This window comes from Mobula hypostoma, chromosome 6 (assembly GCF_963921235.1).
Source record: "Mobula hypostoma chromosome 6, sMobHyp1.1, whole genome shotgun sequence".
In the NCBI taxonomy this organism is placed as follows: domain Eukaryota; kingdom Metazoa; phylum Chordata; class Chondrichthyes; order Myliobatiformes; family Myliobatidae; genus Mobula; species Mobula hypostoma.
The window spans coordinates 34,205,876-34,228,751 of NC_086102.1; the positions used below are offsets into that span (position 1 = coordinate 34,205,876).

At 41.3% G+C, this 22,876-nt stretch overlaps 1 protein-coding gene across 2 annotated transcripts in view; it reads right to left on the bottom strand.

The window, feature by feature from the left end:
• The window catches only part of LOC134347920 (target of Nesh-SH3), a 347,223-nt gene that overhangs the window by 198,998 nt on the left and 125,349 nt on the right, over nucleotides 1-22,876 (bottom strand). For both annotated transcript variants that reach the window (XM_063050550.1, XM_063050549.1), the window contains exons 9-13: nucleotides 21,641-21,709; nucleotides 18,533-18,577; nucleotides 17,052-17,144; nucleotides 2,827-2,895; nucleotides 1,603-1,671 (exon numbers count right to left, since the gene is read on the bottom strand). In XM_063050550.1, the coding sequence (XP_062906620.1) occupies nucleotides 1,603-1,671; nucleotides 2,827-2,895; nucleotides 17,052-17,144; nucleotides 18,533-18,577; nucleotides 21,641-21,709 (345 nt within the window). The remainder of the gene's footprint in view (nucleotides 1-1,602; nucleotides 1,672-2,826; nucleotides 2,896-17,051; nucleotides 17,145-18,532; nucleotides 18,578-21,640; nucleotides 21,710-22,876) is intronic.

Consider the following 22,876-nt stretch of genomic DNA (forward strand, 5'->3'; position numbering starts at 1 on the left):
ACTTGTTCCGCTTACACGGATAAGTGCCAGGAGGGAGATCAGTGGGGAGGGATGGGGGGGACGAATGGACAAGGGAGTTGTGTAGGGAGCGATCACTGCGGAATGCAGAGAGAGGGGGGGAGGGAAAGATGTGCTTAGTGGTGGGATTCCGTTGGAGGTGGCGGAAGTTACGGAGAATAATATGTTGGACCCGGAGGCTGGTGGGGTGGTAGGTGAGGACCAGGGGAACCCTATTCCTAGTGGGGTGGTGGGAGGATGGAGTGAGAGCAGATGTACGTGAAATGGGGGAGATGCGTTTAAGAGCAGAGTTGATAGTGGAGGAAGGGAAGCCCCTTTCTTTAAAAAATGAAGACATCTCCCTCGTCCTAGAATGAAAAGCCTCATCCTGAGAGCAGATGCGGCGGAGACGGAGGAATTGCGAGAAGGGGATGGCATTTTTGCAAGAGACAGGGTGAGAAGAGGAATAGTCCAGATAGCTGTGAGAGTCAGTAGGCTTATAGTAGACATCAGTGGATAAGCTGTCTCCAGAGACAGAGACAGAAAGATCTAGAAAGGGGAGGGAGGTGTCGGAAATGGACCAGGTAAACTTGAGGGCAGGGTGAAAGTTGGAGGCAAAGTTAATAAAGTCAACGAGTTCTGCATGCGTGCAGGAAGCAGCGCCAATGCAGTCGTCGATGTAGCGAAGGAAAAGTGGGGGACAGATACCAGAATAGGCACGGAACATAGATTGTTCCACAAACCCAACAAAAAGGCAGGCATAGCTAGGACCCATACGGGTGCCCATAGCCCATTTCGTATGTGATGTATGTCTTGCGGGTGCAGCATAGTCTGGAGGAACTTTTTTCATTTGGTTGAGCACATGTACAGTCCGATGATAATAAACTTGAACTCCATATGCAGGATGAAGATTAATACTTGAAACCAACAACATGCAAACTATGGGATGCTAGAATGCAGGTTCAAAAACATGTAATACTACACACTGCCCACCCTAGCTGGGTTTCTATAGAAATCAAGGATTCAAGGATCAACCTTATTCACCATATACATTTACATCTATTTGAACCTTGGCACAACATGCAACAAAAGTAACAATGTTACATCAATGTTAACAACAATGAAATGATGAACACAGTCCAGTTATCTGTTCACATGGGAAGAGAGTACTGGTGTTAATCAATCACATTTTCATTCGTTTATATCTGTTTGTCATTAATTCATGAAACAATCTGTTACAGATTACCCATCCATCCTACAGCAAGGCCCAACAAAAATAAAGAAAACCAAAGGTAACATTTGGACAGAATGCACCCTCACCAGAAGCTTATATGTAATTTACGTCAATGCAAAGTTACCTGAAAAAAGAATGTACTGGGGTTTGGAAAAGGCAAAATGATTTGCTGGTGCAAGTTGAAGTACATAACAAGCAATAAATTTTTCATTTTAATACTTAATGCATCAGACCCTAACACTTCTCCAGGGAAAACATTAGGGATGAAGATACTACTGATGCTTTATACTGTATATATATACTTCATGATGATAACGTGCATTATCTCATGAAACTATACACTCCTGTCTTATTCCAATTATCGTAACTACCTGTGAATTTATCCATGGTATCAAGTTCAGAAGCTGTGCTTGGTGTGAAGTAAACTGGTAACTGAATTTCTATAAAGTTCCAAAAAAAAAGCATAAAATTATTTAAGAGAACATTCCTTGCATTGTCAATACTTTCCAAAAAAGCAGAATTTGAGTACAATAGATGTACATTCTCATTGCTCAGCCATAATAATGAAAACAGAACCTTCAGTTACTATGAAACAATTCATAGCAATCTAGTCACAAAATAAATGATAAATTATCTCACAGCATATTGCATAAACAGTTACTATACAAAACTATGCAGTATTACATGGGGAGATACAGATGCCAGATGCCATTCCATATCAATTTGACATAAAAGAAATGGCATAATTAAACAATATTTTATTAAAAGTTTGCTGACATAATGATAAAACATAAAAATATATGTTAACCAGACAATGAGCACTTTGAACAACAAGTTCACGGAAGGAACACACAGAAAATATTTTATTTGTTAGCCATTTGCAAGTCAATCTAAATACAACGACAAGGAACAGCTATGACTTTGCTACTATTAAGAAACAGATAATATATTTAGCCCAATAGTATGGGTGTTGTCTGTACTATTTTCACTTCATGCATGTATCACATTACCACATTTTGTCCACTAAAAAGATGGAGCAACAGTATTTTTCCCTTCAACATTCACAGCCAGTGACAACAAGGCAATCAATTAATGGAATGAGATCCAGTACTCTGACAAGTTAATAATTTCACAGTGATTAATTTCTTTCTGCATGATCCAAATATAATTGCATTGTTATATTCATGAAACCCATGCTACACAGCCAAAGGTTAAAGATTGCAAAAGCATTGCATTGCATATATTAATAAGTTCAAAGTAAATCATATAATTCCTCATGACAATTGCTGCAATGACATAAATGAGGAAAAACATATAACATTCCTATTTCAAAAGCATCTGTTTCTGTGCTTTCTTGCATGCAGTGGAAGTTCCTTTAATCAGCAGTTCATATTCTAAAGACATCGTGGACAAGCCACTTCAAATTAAAATGTTAATATAAATGATTTGAAGTAATTCCAAATATTGAAAGAGATTTTTTTGCTTTTTTTTAAACTTGCTTCTTTTGACTTCCTTTTAAAACAGCAGAAAATGCACTGTATCATGATCCTGATAGAATACATGCATTAAGTATGTGTGAAATACTGATGACTCACCTGTTCTGTCAGAATGAAGCAGAGGTTTCGATGGGAAGGATGGACTGACTGAGGATGACAACTTGGATTCTGTAATTCAAAATGAAATGGATTGACTGGAAAGATAGCCATTATTTAACTCTGTTAAAAATAAATTGGTCAAAATATTCTGTGGGAACTTGCCCTTGTGCCCTATCATTATTCAGACAGAAAACCAAATGACTTGTAATCCCATTCTCTCTCCATGCCAAAATAAAGGCAGAAACTTGGCAACCGCATTTCCATTGGCTCTCAGACTGTGTCACGATAGAAATCCAGAACTACATCACTGAATTTCAGAAACCTTGAAATCCTAAGAACATAATACCTCAATATCAAGAAACAAATTTTATTCCAATTTGCAAGACCAACCTAAGAACATAATGTAGAGAAATTAAATTCTAAATGCAATCTGTTGGCTAGGCAACATCAGCTTTTATTGTAACAGACACAAAATGCTGGAGGAACTCAGCAGGTCAGGCAGCACCCATGGAAATGAATAAACAGTCAACATTTCAGGTTGACACCCTTCTTCAGGACTGGAAAGGAAAGGGGAAGACTCCAGAATAAAAAGGTAGGGGGGGGAGGAGAGGAGGGATAGCTAAAAGGTGATAGGTGAAGCCAGGTAGGTAAGAAAGATAAAAGGCTGGGGATGAGGGAATCTGATAGGAGTGAGCCTACAGGAGAAGGGGAAAAGGAGAGACACTGGGAGGGTGGGTGATAGGCAGATTGAGGAACAGAAGGAGAAGGGGAGGAACATTTTGTTTTAACTGGAAGGAGAAATCGATAATCCATGCTATTAAGTTGGAGACTACTTGGATCCTGAAAGTGGCTTCATCATGGTAAGGACCGACATATCAGAACGGGAGTGGGAATCGGAAATAAAAGGTAAGGCCACTGAGAATTTCTGCTTTTAGCGGAAGGAGCAGCTGTGCACAGTTTTTATAGAAGTGTGATTTCTATTTTTCTCTGCTTACAGCTGATTATTTTGCACTTCACAAACAGCTTACACTTAACATAACAAAATATCCCAAGGCCCTTCACAAGAAAGTTATGAAACAAAACCTGGCATCAAGCCCACCAAAAAAAAGAACAAATGAGAAAAGGGTTGAAAAGGCAAAAGGTCCTGGACTTGAGTTGTGAGTCATCTTGTTTATAGAGGAAGCCAGCCATACTTAACTCTTGATATTATAAGGCATGGGTAAAAGCTCAACTGTGTCAAAGAGAAAGAAGCAAGCATTTTTAGCAACCGGCAAGAAAAATAGGTTTAAGGTTATGATTAGTGAAGGTTCTGTTTCATATCAATGTCAGAGAGAAGAACGGAGTCATGAGCTTATAGACTAAATTTATAACAGAGATTAAAGACATTAGTTTAGTCTTTTGAATATAGTGCATTCCAGTTAATTGGGACCCATAGGAATCAGTACACTTTGGCCCAATTAAGCTGCGTCCCCGATTAGCTGATCTTTCATGGAAATACAAAGTAATTAAAAAGATTTTTTTTAAAACAACCATTTATTTAAGTATTTAAATAAAATACAGAACAAATTAGAACACTACTAACACTGCTGCAGTACTATAAAACTATGTATTAGTTCCTAATACTTACTGATGGAAGAATTCATCCAGTGTATTGGATGTCCAGGGAGGTGTAGCACTTCTGCTGAAGAGGCACCTCATTCACCTTTGGACCCCACTAGACACTTAGCTCTCACCTATGGCTCCTGGTGGCTATTTGTATGCGACAGTAGCCACACTTCGATTCACCACTTCAAAAGACATGCTCAATCAGGGTAGCGGAGGGCATCATATCCTGGTGAAATGGGGATATGCCTGCCCTAGCATATGAAGTCAGCTCCAGAAGTGACCAACAGTGACATTCATGGCCAAAAAGGTTTGTGGAGAGTGAAGGGCATGAAGAGGCACAGAAGGAGTCATGGTTATCCATTGCTACCTATGAGGACCCCAGTTTGTGATGACTACTCATACCACTAGACCAGCACTTGAGGTCAAGAGAGTGGAAACATCCCAGCGCAACAGCTTTTCCACTTAAAAAATTTCCCGCACAACTTTCACTCATCGCTAATTATGACAGACAACCAACATGCTGCCGTGTCCTTTTGACTGGCAGTGAATGAACAAAATTAGCACAGACATCTAGAGCAGAAAATGCACTGTCTTCATACAATGCTTTTGATGACTTCATCCTGCAAATTTTCATTTTCATTGTAACATTCAAGATGATCGTTGATACCTTCAAATTCTTCATAGTTCCTACCTTGTTGAAGTAGTGAAATCATTTCATTTTAATTCCCGCCCATTTCTGTCATCTCTAATCCAGAATACTTGAAATTGCAGTGAGCAAAGCAATTCTAAATTGTCTTACTGCTTATTTCTCGCCATTTTCCTTGCCTTGCCTTGCACCCTTAACTCCTGGTGGAGTCGTCGGGGCGCTGTCATGTCAAGCTTTGCACCAGTCTGTTGCATCTGTCGCAGTTGTATGCCAGAGACTGGGTCACTGCAAATGTTTTCCCTGTCCATTCTTTAATGTTGTCCGTCCATCTTTTCCTCTGTCTACCTCTCCTTCTTTTCCCCTCCACAGTTCCTCGCAAGGCCACTGGATCTTGTTACGTGGGCGTACCATCTCAGCTTTCTTTTCTTTACCGTTGTGAGAAGGTCTTCATGGGGGCCAATGTAGTGCTGGATGGTCTTGCGGACCTGCTCGTTTGTGATGTGGCCCAAGTATGAGATGCCCAAGATGTTGCGATAGCTTCTCATTTCCAATGCCTTTATCTTCCTCTGTAGCTCTGCTGTGAAGGTCCATGTCTCACATGCGTAAAGGAAGATGGAGAATACCAATGCACACAGGAGTCTGATCTTGTACTTCATGGTGATGTTGCTGTCCCTCCATATTGTCTCGAGTTTGGATAGCGCAGTCATTATCTGTGTGGTTCTTGCCAGGACTTCTGGTCTTGATCCTTCATCACTGATGATAACCCCAAGGTATTTGAACTGCTGCACTGTCTCAAGTTTCTGACCACAGACTGAAATGTCTGTTATAATGGCACCATTGGCATTTGCCATGAGCTTGGTTTTCTCGGCACTTATTTCCATTCCAAACTTTGTGGAGGCTCTGTCAAGATGGCTGACAGGTTGGCCAGTTTGTCCTCTTTTCCTGCAAGTCCATCAATGTTATCAGCAAATCTTAGGTTTGTGATGTTCCTCCCTCCAATGCTGACTGTGCCCACATGATCTTCAAGGGCAACACATGATTCGTTCCAGGAAGACATTGAAGAGAGTGGGGGAGAGGAGGCAGCCCTGACGGACTCCTACGGAGGTATGGAACCACTCCCTGATGGTGCCCTGAGCAAGTACTGCACTGGTTGCCTTGGCGTAAAGCTGATGGATTGTATGAATCAGCTTCTGCCCCATGTTGAATTTCTTCATGGTGGCCCATAAGGCATCATGCCAGACTCTGTCAAACGCCTTCTTGAAGTCTATAAAGACGTAGAAGTCTCTCTGGTACTGAAGGTGTTTCTCACAGAGGGTGCAAAGGCTGAACATCTGCTCAGTGGTGCTTCTGCCCTTACGGGAGCCTGCTTGTTCCTCGGCAATGATGTCTTCTGCCTGAGGTCTCAGTCTGTTCAAGATGATTCTGAGCATTACCGTGCTTACATGGCTGATCAAATTGATAGTACAGTAATTCTGGCAAAGTTGGAGATTGCCTTTCTTGGGAAGCACAATGATCACCAACTGAGTCCAAGGTGTCGGCCATTCACCTGTCTGCCAGATCTTATTGCAGATGGTGGTAAGCATGTCTATCGTGGCCTCTCCTCCATGCTTCAACTCCTGTTGTCAACTCCTGCTGACTTCCTGCACTTCAGTGATCATATTGCAGCTTCAACTTCTTCACGCATGATTGGATAGCCATTTATCAGACAAAAATCACTACATTTTGAACACAAACATATAGAACTGATGCAATTTAAAAGTTGTTCACCCTAAGCTCAATGCAGTGTCTGATAGCCACAAAAGGTCATGTGACTGACACTAGTTTGAAAACTGTTCAGCAACAATGTCCTCCTGTCCCAATTAAGCAGCACAGTGTCCCAAATCTATGAAGGGAATTTTCTCAATTAGTTTTGGTTCTTTAGGAATTGTCCCAAATAAGTAGCTTCTCCAATTAACTGATGATCCATTTATTTTAGTCCGGAGTAATTTTCAGAGTAAGCATCAGCTGGGTAATTCCATAAGTACAAGGTAACAGAGGATCAAAAGAGGTTGTAGTTGTGAAACTTTTGGAGATCCACCTTCACATGATCAATGAGGCTTTAATTTTAGATACAGGTTAAGAGCAACATATAGATGAGAAAGAGCAGGGGTATAAGGATAAATCTGTGGGAACACCCGAGGAGGTTGGATTGGGAATGATAAGAACGGCCATTGATTTCTTGTCCAGATGGATAAGATATGATCCAGGTGCACTGGATCCAGGCGGTTGGAGAACAGTGATTATAGGATTATACAGTACAGCTAACCTTGTTGGAAGTTTCAGACTGCTCAAGATGATAAAGGGATATAAATTACTGTCGTACAGAATGTCATTTGTGTTATGTATTGTGCAGAGCAAGAATGACAACAGGATTGCTTGATTTATATGTTTTTACGAGTCATGTTAGTAATGGTGCACGTTGAGCAACTTGCAGTGTGGAAGCAACAAAACGGGCCCACCGAGACAAAAGCATGTGCATTCAAAAGCCCACATGAAAAGCAAGTGTCTCCTGCAGGATCGATCAGCCACATTGGCATTCATCACATTCTTGCAATTGATCTGATATGGTACTATTTGTTATTCCGCTATGAATCACCACTGTGCTATGGAAAGGATGGAATCTGATTGGAGAGGAGTCCCTAAAAAGAAACCCTGGGTGGTAATAACACATTAAAAAGCTGAAGATGGAAGGGATGGGGTTGAATTTGCAGTAAATTCAAGCTGAATTTGAGGAATGAAGATGGCTTGCTTGAGGCAGAACTATTAATATGGAGGTCAGGAAATGAAGATGAGTGGTCAGCAGCTTAGTTAGAACAGAGTCAAGTGAGTAAGGTGTCAATGACATGAACATAATGAGCTGGGAACCCACGACAAGAGACCAGAAAGAGACTGAATAGAAACTAAAACTAAACACAGTGCAAGTTTGGCCAAAGCATCGAAATGGAAGCAGCAGTGCCAAATGATGTCATTGCCTCAATCGTGATAACAAGCTCCAAACATGTTGACCTTCACTTTGTCAAAGTGAAGGTCAACATGTAGGGTGGTACAGTTTAAGTCAATAGTGCACAGCATGGAACACAAAAACATGGGATTTGCAGTCCATGATAACCCTGTTTTGTGAATGAGCAGAGCCTTGAAATATCTTAGTTGTCAGCAATATTCACACAAATGTACGCTCAAGATTCAAGTGAGTGCAGCTGTAATGGGAAATGGCCAGAGTGAAAAAAAAATAATGATTTTAATGGCTTCTACGGTATTTAAGACGAAGACAAGGTTTGCTCAAGCAGATTAGTCGTAATTTAGTGCCAAATGCCAGAAAGTCAATATTTTGAAACTACCAGTTAAAATATCGTGGAGCTTTTTTTTTGAAGCACAAAAGAAGCTGAAATAATGATAGAGGAGGAGGACATGGCTGAAGGGCTCATAAATAAGCAACCTGAGCTAGCCCTGATATGTCTGTTCTTAGTAAAGACAAACTTGGGTTGGGTTTACTTCAGAATATTTTATTACTGAACTGCTGCTCAACCCTGTGTATACACAACCAGGTCACCACCGTAGTTTCCGGTTCCGGGTGAACCCCTTGCATTGCTCATTGGGAACTGAAGTTCTTTATTATGCACAAATAATAACACACCTTCCCCCTTGAAAGAAAAACAAAGACAATACTCTGTCCTCATTAACCTACAAGGAACGATAATCCTTTCCAACAAAGATAACTACATTCTGTAGCAAGTCTTTTCTTTTTTTTGAATTTCCAACTGTTCAACAACTCAGCTTCAACTGTAATGAGCAATAAGCAACTACAGTCCCTTATCCACTCATCAACTTCCAATCAGTCTCTGAGTGGTTTAATGATCCCCTTTGTTCCGTTATTTGTTTCCACAGATGTATTGCTTGCATTGGTTGTGTCAATATTTGTGCCTTTCTGAGAACTCTGATCAACATGTTCATTTGTTTACATATTACATTTGTTGACCCCTTTGGTGTACTGACAGGTGATATGTCACAGCTATGGGCTGGAGCTTGTGGTTGTAAATCCATACGGTTCCCTCTCAAAGGTGTCCCTCGTTCCATCTGGATCTGGTAGGAACATGGAGCTACTTCTTCTTGCATGTTTCCTTACATGGACCATGTGCTAGAATTGTGACCTCTCACCTCACTGACCAGCTTCTCTCCGTCATAACTAGCATCTGACTTCACTTGCTGCTAGCACCCTTTGTACTCACACAGACCCTTTCTTAGTCATACACAGTATTCATTTACTCTCTGTGATTAGACCTCACGCTGTCTTCCGACACCATATTATGTTTGTTCTTAATAAAGACAAACTTGGTGTGGGTTTATGTTAGAACATTTTATTACTGAACTGCTGCTCAACCCTGCGCATGAACAACCAGGTCACCATCATAGTTTCTGGTTCCGGATGAACCCCTCCCATTGCCCACTGGGAACTGAAGTTCTTTATTATGCACCCATAATAACAAAGGCCCTATAAGTGATTGTGGTGAAAAGTATGGTTAAACTATAGGATAAAGTGATAAAGTGATAGATGACTAAAAATATTTAGTGAGTTTAATCTGTGGGGGTAGTTTGATAGCATATGAGAAGCTGAGAAATGGGTGGACAGAAATGGCAATGGGGAAAATGAAGTAAAAAATCATCCTACTTCAAATCCCATGGCCATTCTCATCCGTTCATGTTCAGTTCAAGTTCAACTTTATTGTCATCTGACTGTACATATATACAACCAAACGAAACAATGTTCTTCCAGATCATGGTGCACCCACAAAACTTATATCACACACAGCACATTAAACAACCTCAATTATGACAGGGTATTCATTAGTCTCACAGCCGGGGGAAGAGGCCGTTACCCAGTCTAGCAGTCCTAGTCGTGATGGTCTGTACCTCCTCCCTAATGTAGTGGGTAAAAAAGATTGTGGGATGGATGGCAGGGAGCCTCAACAATACTTCAGACCCTTTGGCTACAACATTCCTGTAAATGTCACAAATGTGGGGGGGGGGGGGAGAGGGAGACTCTCGACATTAAGACCATAAGACATTATAAGTGAATTAGGCCCATCGGCCCATTGAGTCTGCTCTGCCATTCCTTCATGGCTGACTTATTATTCCTCTCAGTGCATTGTCCTGCCTTCTTCCTGTAACCTTTGACACCCTGACTAATCAAGAGCCTATCAATCTCTGCTTTAAAGCCACCCAATGACAGTCATCTGTGGTAATAAATTCCAGAGATTCACCATCCTCTGGCTAAAGGAATCCCTCCTCATCTCTGTTCTAAATGGATGTCTCTCTGTTTTCATTCTCAGCTTCTCATTTTCTGGGGGCTATGAAGATCTGTAATCAAGGGGTTGGGCTAGGTTGTCGGTTATGAAGGCATTATCCTATATTTTAGGATTAAATTCAATTACTAATGCTCTGGCCAACTTTCCATTTGATCTACATCTTGCTAAAGCCTTGGGCAACCTTCCTTGTTATCCACACAACAACTAATTTTCATGCCTGCCGTGAATTTACTAATCATATCTCCTACATTCACAACCAAGTTGTTAATGTACAGCAGCAAAGGTCCTGGGATCAATCTCTCTGGCACACACTAGTCAGACTTCCAGTCAGAAGAACATCCTTCCACTCCTGCCTTCCACTTCCCATCAGAAAGCCAGTTTTGGATCCAATTAGACAACTTGCATTGGAGCCTCTGCACCAGAAATCACACAGGACTTTCAAATAAGTCAAACACCTTATTAAAGTCCTTATATACTACCTCTGCCATCTTGCTTTCATCAATTTCCTTTATGTCCTCAAAAAATTCAGCCAAATTAGTGAGCAAGATTTCTTCCACACAGAGCCAATCTGACTATCCCTATTCAGTCCTTGCTTTTCCAAATCTACATAAATCCTGTCCATTAGAATTTTCCCTGTTGCGTTCCTAACCACTGACATAAAGCTCAAATGTGGTTTTTTGGCTTACACAGCTGTCCTTCTTAAATAAAAAAAAATAATTAACTATCTCAATGCCTTCACTCTTGAAGGTGATAAACCTTTAGAAAAATCTACTCCAGAAGGATGTGAATACTTAATTCATAATATTCAAGACTGAGCTCTATAGATTACTGGGCAACACGGAAGTCAAAGGGATGTGAGCATCAAGTGGGAGAGCAGATAACACAAAGGGATCAGTCACGTCTTAATAAACGGTAAAAAAGTTCAAGAGGCAATTTGACCTATTTCTACCTCTACTTCAAATGTTTCTAAAATGGACTCATGTTTGGTAGTGCAGGATGCAATAGTTCATGTCAATATCAAAGTAAGTTCAATAATCATTGGAAAATTATGCCTAGAAATTTGTGTTACTTTTCCAGTTTTAGAAATAGCAACTGCAATCATTCAATGCTATTTCCAGCCCAACGAGCTCACAGCACAAGCTTGTAGCATCTCTAAATAAAAGGTGGCCCTCTATTGGTCGAGGTTGACCATAGATGTTGTACGCTAGCTGTCTACATTGTTGGTGAAACACCATCTGTGGCTGATGAGACCAATGCAAGAGTGGCAGTGTTTGTTGCAAAGCTCTCACCTAAAAATGGTCTCAACTCTGTGGTCTCTAAATAAATAAATAATAAGTAAATAAATAAATAAATGGATCAATAGATCAATAAATTATTAAGTGAATAAATAAATAAACAGATAAACAAGTTGAAAGTTGATGTGGGTTTGTAGTAGTGCTTCTTTTAGTTAGTAAGAGGGCTTCCTTGTATATCATTACCTCTTCTGGGACAGCAGAAGTTAGGAGACAAATTTCACAATTTTGTGGCACCCTTTCTCTTTGCTCTGAACTCAGAGAGATACTTCCTTAGTAGATCACACCACTAGAAACCATAGAAATACTACAGTACAGAATCAGGCCTTTTGGCACTTCTTGGCTGTGCCGAACCATTTTCTGCCTAGTCCCACTGACCTGCACACGGACCATAACCCTCCATACACCTCCCATCTATGTATCTGTCCAATTTATTCTTAAATGTTAAAAAAGAACCTGCATTTACCACCTCGTCTGGCAGCTCATTCCACACTCCCACCATTCTCTGCGTGAAGAAGCCCCCCCAATGTTCCCTTTAAACTTTTCCCCCCTCACCCTTAACCCATGTCCTCTGGTTTTTTTCTTCCCTTGCCTCAGTGGAAAAAGCCTGCTTGCATTCACCCTATCTATACCCATCATAATTTTATATACCTCTATCAAATCTCCCCTCATTCTTCTACGATCCAGGGAATAAAGTCCTAACCTATTCAACCTTTCTCTGTAACTGAGTTTCTCAAGTTCCCGCAACATCCTAGTAAACCTTCTCTGCACTCTTTCAACCGTATTAATATCCTTCCTGTAATTTGGTGATCAAAACTGAACACAATATTTGAGAACAACAGGAATTCTGCAGATGCTGGAAATTCAAGCAACATACATCAAAGTTGCTGGTGAACGCAGCAGGCCAAGCAGCATCTATAGGAAGAGGCGCAGTCGACGTTTCAGGCCGAGACCCTTCATCAGGACTAACTGAAGGAAGAGTGAGTAAGGGATTTGAAAGCTGGAGGGGGAGGGGGAGATGCAAAATGATAGGAGAAGACAGGAGGGGGAGGGATAGAGCCGAGAGTTGGACAGGTGATAGGCAAAAGGGGATACGAGAGGATCATGGGACAGGAGGTCTGGGAAGAAAGACGGGGGGGGGGGTGACCCAGAGGATGGGCAAGAGGTATATTCAGAGGGACAGAGGGAGAAAAAGGAGAGTGAGAGAAAGAATGTGTGCATAAAAATGAGTAACAGATGGGGTACGAGGGGGAGGTGGGGCCTAGCGGAAGTTAGAGAAGTCAATGTTCATGCCATCAGGTTGGAGGCTACCCAGACGGAATATAAGGTGTTGTTCCTCCAACCTGAGTGTGGCTTCATCTTTCTTCATCTGTCTTCATCTGTCTTCTCCTATCATTTTGCATCTCCCCCTCCCCCTCCAGCTTTCAAATCCCTTACTCACTCTTCCTTCAGTTAGTCCTGACGAAGGGTCTCGGCCTGAAACGTCGACTGCGCCTCTTCCTATAGATGCTGCTTGGCCTGCTGCGTTCACCAGCAACTTTGATGTACAATACTCGAGATTCGGCTCACCAATGCCTTATACAACCTCATCATAACATTCCAACTCTTATACTCCAAACTTTAATCAATAAAGGCCAATGTACCAAAAGCTCTCTTTACAACCCTACCTACCTGTGACGCCACTTTTAAGGAATTTTGTATCCGTATTCCCAGATCCCTCTGTTCTACTGCACTCCTCAGTGCCTTACTATTTACTCTGTATGTTCTACCTTAGTTTGTCCTTCCAAAGTGCAATACCTCACACTTGTCTGTGTTAAACTCCATCTGCCATTTTGCAGCCCATTTTTCCAGCTGGTCCAAGTACCTCTGCAAGCTCCGAAAACTTTCCCCACTGTCCACTACACCTCCAATCTTGGTATCATCAGCAAATTTGCTGATCCAATTTACCACATTATCATCCAGATCATTGATATAGATGACAAATAACAATGGACCCAGCACTAATCCCTGTGGCACACCACTAGTCACAGGCCTCCACTCTGAGAAGCAATTCTCTACTACCACTCTTTGGCTTCTTCCATTGAGCCAATGTCTAATCTAATTTACCACCTCTCCATGTATACCTAGCGACTGAATTTTCCTCACTAACCTCCCATGCGGGACCTTGTCAAAGGACTTACTGAAGTCCATGTAGACAACATCCACTGCCTTCCCTTCATCCACTTTCCTGGTAACCTCCTCGAAAAACCCCAATAGATTGGTCAAACATGACCTACCACGCACAAAGCCATGTTGACTCTCCCTAATAAGTCCTTGTCTATCCAAATGCTTGTAAATTCTGTCTCTTAGTACTCCCTCCAATAACTTACCCACTACCGACGTCAAATTTACCGGCCTATAATTTCCTGGATTACTTTTAGAGCCTTTTTTAAACAATAGAACAACATGAGCCATCCTCCAATCCTCTGGCACTTCACCCGTAGACACTGACATTTTAAATATATCTGCCAGGGCCCCTGCAATTTTAACACTAGTCTCCTTCAAGGTTCGAGGAAATACCCTGTCAGGTCCTAGGGATTTATCCACTTTAATTTGCCTCAAGATAGCAAGCACCTCCTCCTTTTCAATCTGTACAGTTTCCATGATCTCACTACTTATTTCCCTTAGTTCCATAGACTTCATGCCAGTTTCCTTAGTAAATACAGACGCAAAAAACCCATTTAAGATCTCCTCCATTTCTTTTGGTTCCGCACACAGCCCACCACTGTGATCTTCAAGAGGACCAGTTTTATCCCTTACAATCCTTTTACTCTTAATATACTTGCAAAAGCTCTTTGGATTACCTTTCACTTTGACTGCCAAGGCAACCTCATGTCTTCTTTTAGCCCTCCTGGTTTCCTTCTTAAGTATTTTCTTGCACTTTTTATACTCCTCAAGCACCTTGTTTACTCCTTGTTTCCTATACATGTCATACAACTCTCTCTTCTTCTTTATCAGAGTTGCAATATCCCTTGAGAACCAAGGTTCCTTATTCCTATTCACTTTGCCTTTAATCCTGACAGGAACATACAAGCTCTGCCCTCTCAAAATTTTTCCTTTGAGGGCTTCCCACTTACCGATTACATCCTTGCCAGAGAACAACCTGTCCCAATCCACGCTTTTTAGATCCTTTCTCATTTCTTCAAATTTGGCCTTCTTCCAGTTCAGAACCTCAACCCTAGGACCAGATGTATCCTTGTCCATGATCAAGTTGAAACTAATGGTGTTATGATCAGTGGAACCAAAGTGCTCCCTTGCACACACTTCCATCACTTGTCCTAACTCGTTTCCTAACAGGAGATCCAATATTGCATCACCTCTAGTTGGTACCTCTATATATTGATTTAGAAAACTTTCCTGAACACATTTTACAAACAGAGAACACTATACAATCACCACTCTTTCTCTCAGTGAGGGAAGTTGCTAAGGAATGAGCGTATGTTACAATTGGAAGGAGAGCATGCATCAGCAACACAACAGGCTATATCCAAAGCAATGTTTCTGAGGCTGAAGGTGACCTGGTTTTGATTTTGAGAACAGCTCAAACATTTGCAGTTGCTTGCTGTTTGAAGTCTGTAAAGTCCACAAACATCTGCATTATTCTCAGTCACATCAATCTATTGAAAGCAAACATTTGGTTGTTGGGATGGGATTCCAGTTTGGGTTAGTTAGCTTTCAGTGCCTTTTGTAGAAGGTCACATAACATTCTGCCCATGACTGTCAGGAAGTGTAGAGCAGGCTTAACACAAATGCGAGCAGTGGAGACAATTCAGCGGTGACAATCACTTTAATAATAAACTACAAAATAAGAAGCCAAAGGGCCACAAAACAAGGCAGAATGCATACTTAACTCAACAAGACAACAAGGTAACTGAAAGCCAGGAGCAACTGGTTCAATAGAGCCACATTTTGGCAGTGATGTATTTTAGGCCAGCAGAACACCAGAAAACAAGCACCAAGGCACATGAAATCTTGTACCAAAAGACTATGCAATATTAATGACTAGAGCTACTTTGCCCAGAAACTATGCACTTCAATTTAATACAGATATCGGTACGGGCTTTAAATAAGAGTACAGATATATATAATAAAATTTAGTGATGTTGGTAATGCAAAGTAAATCACTGGCTTTCATTTCTGAAAGACTACAATTGAAAGGAAAGAAATTGTTTTACACACATGGAACTTCTGTGTGGTTTTCAAATTATAAATAATAATAACAAAGAGATAATGGACAAAGTCCTACTGCATGGACACCGGATTCTTGACTGTCAAGCACTCACCTCAAGCAAATCTACACTGTTCCCACTTTTTAACCTCCCCACATTCCTACCAGCTCTCACCAGATTCAAACACTTCCACATACCACAGGAGAAATTTACAGAGACCAATTAAGGCACCAATCCCCATGTCTTTGGGATGTGGGAGAAAATCAGAGCATCTGGAGGAAACCCATATGGTCACAGGAAAAACATGCAAATTCCATACGTTCAGTACTAGGAATAATTGTAGGTCACACAACATCTGGAGAGAGAAACAGAGTGAAGGGTCAATGACCTGAAATGTTAATTTTGTTTCTCTATCTGCACGTGCTTTATCCTGCAGACTATTCCCAGCATGCATTGCTTTTACCACAGCATTTAGGAATAGATAAGTGCAGAAATTCATTTAGTGAAAAGCCGAAGAAACTGATATTAAGGATATGTATCTTAGTGGCCAAGTTCACCTACTTTGTACCATTAGTAACAAGAGTATCAGTTCCTGCTGCTGTGAATTAAACTTCTGATTTCTATGATTATAACCTGGGACTGTAGAGACTGCTCTCCATATGATCTGTTGCTGCACGATTGCCAGTGGAACATGCAAATAAACCATTCTTCTGATCTTACCCGTAACTCTGGTTTCACATACAGCTTCTCCCTGACAGTGACAATTTAATCCTGTAAGTGGAGACTCTCCCTCAGAAAACTAAATGTGGAAAATAATTCTTTTAGATTAAAATAATTTTTTTGTTTTTTTTCTTTAATCTTTCTCTCTTAACCCCATGCATTTGGTCCGATTTTTATTTCAGTACTTGCACAATGAATCAACAAATGTTATTATTTCCTTCTTTATTTTTAAACTTCTTAAGTTTCACTGAAAATTCTTCCATATGTTTGACTGAACAGGACTCCCTTGATCTTCCTAGATCTGAGGTCTAAAATTGGAAATCTCTTTTGACAAACCCAGGAAATGAGGCGGACAGCAAATGTGATTCCCCTTGTCATCCTTTGTCACCCAGTCCAAGATCTAGGCCGTTACCTTTCGTTGTTAAGGGCTTCATTGCCGGTTTCTCACTTTCTTTTCTTGTTTTGATTGTTTTCAGTGATGGTTTAGAGACAGTATTTGTAGTCACTGCAAAGTATTATAGACATAAGATGATAAATTACAAAAGCAACAAATATATTGCTAAATCTATCTGAAGTGCTCACCAGCATCTCTACTTCCTCAGCAGGATAAAGCAATTTGGCATGTCCCCTTTGACCCTCACCAATTGTTATTGAAGCACTTTAGAAACCATCCTGTCCGGCTGCAATATGGCTTGGTATAGTGACTGTTCTGTCCAAGACCGCAAGAGATAGCAGAAAGTTGTGGACATCTCTCAGCACTTCAAGGAAACCAGCCATCCCTCCACGAACTCTGTCTACGCTTCTTGCTGCCATGGCAAAGCAGGCAACGTAACCAAAGATCCCACTACTCCAGACATTCTCTCTCCTCCCAGCTGCAATCAGCAGCGACACAAAATCCTGAAAGTATTTGCTACCAGGTTCAGAACAGCTCTATCTCACTGTTTTAAGACTATTGAATGGTTCCTTAGTACAATAAGATGGACTTACAATCCACAATGTACCTCATTGTGACCTTGTACCTTACTGTCTACCTGTACTGCACTTTCTCTGTACTAGAACACATTCTGCACGCTGTATGACCTCAATACACTGTTGTAATGAAATGTTCTGCATGAACAGTATACAAGTTTTTCCATTGTACCTTGGTACATGTCACAATAATAAACCAATTTATCAACGTCTGTAAATGTCAAGAAATCTCAGAGTTCTGTAAGACTCATTCGAATAGTAAAGTATTTAAGTTCCAGCTCAATGGGCTAACAATTTGAGAATTATATTTGTTCCAGGATCTGAAATCAAAGGGCAGCAAAATCACTATAACTTTAATTCTTTCACCTTTAGGCCACAACTCACGATACAACCTCATTATTAATTTAGAATTAAATAGAATTTTTCCTGTGTTGGTGTTCATTATGGTAAGAGATGAATTATAGAATGGAACTTTTCTACTTTGCACATCGTGACAACATTAAGTGCTTCCTGACGATTTATTTATAGTGTTGCTCAGATGAAATGCTAACCTTTTCCTTGGCAACATGGCTAACTCCCAGTCTCAGAGCTATATCATTTCTTCGCCAAGCAGTATAGTTTTTTTCCGTTTCTGAAACTGCCCATACTCATTGGCTTTGAACAAAGATGTCAGTTTAATGGAAAAATCAGTTCTAAATTATCTCAAAAGAGACGCCTATTGGAAATTTGGACTTTTTCTTCCTCTGTTAGCGTTTGGTCCATTTATAATAATGAATATAACATCACATGCGATCTAAGGCCAAATTCACAAGATGTGCTCTTGGCAAACAAGTCATAAATTCACTCCTTATATATCTGGTCAAGCCATTAGTTTCAGAGGCAAATTGACTACATAACCACCTCTTAATCTTCTATTCATCCTACCTTCTTTTATTTCTTCCTTGTCGTGTAGCTCATCACGAGTATGCTCTGTGACAAATGATATGAAAACAACATTAGTAGGTATTGATCCTTGAAGAATATTAAGTATAATTTCTGAATGTATTATTGATCCCATTATTTTCAGAGAGATGGAAAAAGTTATGGGGTCGGGGGGGGGGAGTTGAAGTAGCAAAAGGGAATACTGAAAAAGTGCATATTGCCAAAATCCTGACAAATTTACAGCAAACTCCATTTTTCTTTCCTGCATCTGTTCCTGGCCAACCGCCATCCAAAGTGAGAGGTGGCCTTGCTGTTGCTTGGGAAAGCCTGTGGTGGTAGGTCAGAGCTAGAGAGCAGAGAGGACAGGGGAAAGCATCATTTTTTTGTGAGGTCAGCTTTGAGATCGGAAGAACAGGATCAAAGAAGACATCAGGGATACAAAATACGAGGTAAGGCTATTGTCTGATCAGAAACTGGGGTCCATTATGTAAGCATGGGAGGAGAGGATCTGGTCGGTGTACAAGTTGTTGCTTAGGTTGTGGGATTGTGGGAGTAAAAGCTAGGTTGTAGAATAGTGCGAATAGTGGTTGGGTTGTGGGATAGTGGGAATGGAGGCTAGATTGTGGGATAGTGGGAATAGAGGCTAGATTGTGGGATAGTGGGAATGGAGGCTAGGTTGTGGGATAGTGGGAATGGAGGCTAGGTTGTGGGATAGTGGGATTAGAGGCTAGGTTGTGGGATAGTGGGAATGGAGGCTAGGTTGTGGGATAGTGGGACTAGAGCTAGGTTGTGGGGTAGTGGGAATGGAGGCTAGGTTGTGGGACAGTGGACATGGAGGCTAGGTTGTGGGATAGTGGGACTAGAGCTAGGTTGTGGGGTAGTGGGAATGGAGGCTAGGTTGTGGGATAGTGGACATGGAGGCTAGGTTGTGGGATAGTAGGAATGGAGGCTAGGTTGTGGGATAGTGGGATTAGAGGCTAGGTTGTGGGATAGTGGGAATAGTGGCTAGATTATGGGATAGTGGGAATAGTAGCTAGGTTGTGGGATAGTGGACATGGAGGCTAGGTTGTGGGATAGTAGGAATGGCGGCTAGGTTGTGGGATAGTGGGATTAGAGGCTAGGTTGTGGGATAGTGGGATTAGAGGCTAGGTTGTGGGATAGTGGGAATGGAGGCTAGGTTGTGGGATAGCGGGACTACAGGCTAGGTTGTGGGATAGCGGGAATAGTGGCTAGGTTGTGGGATAGCGGGAATGGAGGCTAGGTTGTGGGATAGCGGGAATGGAGGCAAGATTGTGGGATAGCGGGAATGGAGGCAAGGTTGTGGGATAGCGGGAATAGAGGCTAGGTTGTGGGATAGTGGGAATAGAGGCTAGGTTGTGGGATAGTGGGAATAGAGGCTAGGTTGTGGGATAGTGGGAATAGAGGCTAGGTTGTGGGATAGTGGGAATAGTGGCTAGATTATGGGATAGTGGGAATAGAGGCTAGGTTGTGGGATAGTGGGAATAGTGGCTAGATTATGGGATAGTGGGAATAGTAGCTAAGTTGTGGGATAGTGGGAATGGAGGATAGGTTGTGGGATAGTGGGAATGGAGGCTAGATAGTGGGAAAAGAGGCTAGATAGTGTGATAGTGGGAATAGAGGCTAGGTTGTGGGATAGTGGGAATAGAGGCTAGGTTGTGGGATAGTGGGAATAGTGGCTAGATTATGGGATAGTGGGAATAGTAGCTAAGTTGTGGGATAGTGGGAATGGAGGATAGGTTGTGGGATAGTGGGAATGGAGGATAGGTTGTGGGATAGTGGGAATGGAGGCTAGATAGTGGGAAAAGAGGCTAGATAGTGTGATAGTGCGAATAGAGGCTAGGTTGTGGGATAGTGGGAATAGAGGCTAGGTTGTGGGATAGTGGGAATAGAGGCTAGGTTGTGGGATAGTGGGAATAGAGGCTAGGTTGTGGGATAGTGGGAATAGTGGCTAGATTATGGGATAGTGGGAATAGTAGCTAAGTTGTGGGATAGTGGGAAAAGAGGCTAGATAGTGTGATAGTGGGAATAGAGGCTAGGTTGTGGGATAGTGGGAATAGAGGCTAGGTTGTGAGACTGTGAGCATATGGTGAAATACACTGAAGTGAGGACAGTACATGTTGAGGTAATGGACAGGCAAGTTATGCATTGGGGAAATTAATCAACAAGTGCAGGGCACTCCTGTTCCCGTTCCTGTTCTTGTTGGTTCAGAAGCAGAGCTAGAAAAATATTCATGTGTTAAGTTTTTGAGTATCCTGGTTCTATGCAGGTAAATTTTAAACCGGGAGAATATGAGACACACTGCTTTAATAAAATGTTGAAATTACATATCTGGTTCTGGTAAATAGCCAATTTGCCCACCACTAACCTATGAAAACCACAAATGGCTATGATGGGGTAGACTTGGCTAGATTTCCAGTTTCTGATTTTTTAACAATCAATGCACTCCTGCTCATGGGATGGGAGTTGAACTGGCTAATCTGAAAAGGATCACATTTCCAAAAGAGGGTCCATTAAGATAAAGAAAGCAGGTTCACTTTTTTTTGTAGAATACTTTCCTGTTGTTGGCTACAAATCAGGCAGTAATTTCAGTAATTTCTTTATTTCTTCCAATGAGTTTAAGTTCCCTTTATGAGAATAATAAAAACACTCTGAAAAAGTTTAAGAGGTGGCAAACTTTTTTTTTGCAAAACAGTTCCACTGAAAACGTAAACACAAGGAATTCTGCAGATGCTGGAAATTCAAGCAACACACATCAAAGTTGCTGGTGAACGCAGCAGGCCAGGCAGCATCTCTAGGAAGAGGGGCAGTCGATGTTTCAGGCCGAGACCATTCGTCAGGACTGAGTTCACCAGCAACTTTGATGTGTGTTGTTCCACTGAAAATGTTATGCTTTTTACCAAGGAGAGCTCTGTCCACAGGAATTACAAGATCTCACAAATTGCTTTGGTTACGTCCAATTGCGTAATCCTTGTTATAAGCATATTTTCAATGATAAATCTTTTAAATATGTGCAAACAATTGAAATAATTAAGAGCACAGATAAATTACAATTTTATGGAAATCAAAGAAAAAATAAGGTCAGAGCTTTACCTGGTTTCCTTATGATAGTAGGCTTTTTCTCAGGCTGGACATCTACTCTGTCGGAAGTTGACTGGCTACCTGAAAGAATTATTGATAATCTTACCTGGAATTGTACTTCATTTTTGCACAGACATCACTAAAGATATTTTAACCTACACAGCCCCAATATGCACACTGATTCTTAGTTCCTGATCACTCAGCTCCTGACATCTTCACTCCCTTGGTCCAAGAATGGACAAAAGAGTTAAGGTTAACATTAAGTCTGCATTTGACAAAGTGTAGCATCAAGGGACTCTAGTAAAAATGAAGACTATAGTAACTTGAAAGAACATTTTCTAACAGCTAGTGTCATTCTGAGCATAAAGTGAGATGCTTGTGGTTGTTATAGACCAATTTCCTCAGTCCCAAAACATTATTACAGGAACCTCATATCAGGTCCCACATTCTTCAGCTGCTTCATCAGTGACCTTCCATCCAATAGGATCAGCCGTGATTGAATGGCGGAGCAGACTCGATGGGCCAGGTGGCCTAATTCTGCTCTTATGGTCAATAAGTATCAAAGGTGAGAAAGTTCACTGATAATGAGCAATGTTCAATTCTATTCACTACTCTTCCTTGATTGCAAGGAGCAAGATCTCTATTACATTTAGGCTTTGGCAAAAACAGATTTCACATCACGTAATGACAATCTCCAGCAAGTCAGTGTCTAATTAAATTCTCATGACAATCAATTGCATTAGCATTCTAGACTACCTAACCGATATGGTCCCATGGATTCACAATTTACTGCAAATATAATTGGAGAAGTTTCATAAATACTGTAGCTATAAGAGTAAGAAAATAATTTTCCACTTGCTTGGACAAGTAAACACTAAGGAGCAATAGAAGAGCAAGCTCATTTGATGGGCACCCCGTTCGTCAAGCTAGCATTCACTCAATCCACCACCGCCGCCACACAGATGCCCTGTGGATCATTTATACAATGGACTGCAACACCTCGCAAATCACCACTCCATTAGCTGGAAGAGGGGTAGCAAGCATATAGGAATACTCTCACTCAGAAATTCTCAAAAGAGAGTGGTGAATCTGTGGAATTCTCTGCCACAGGAAACAGTTGAGGCCAGTTCATTGGCTATATTTAAGAGGGAGTTAGATATGGCCTTTGTGGCTAAAGGGATCAGGAGGTATGGAGAGAAGGTAGGTACAGGGTTCTGAGTTGGATGATCAGCCATGATCATACTGAAT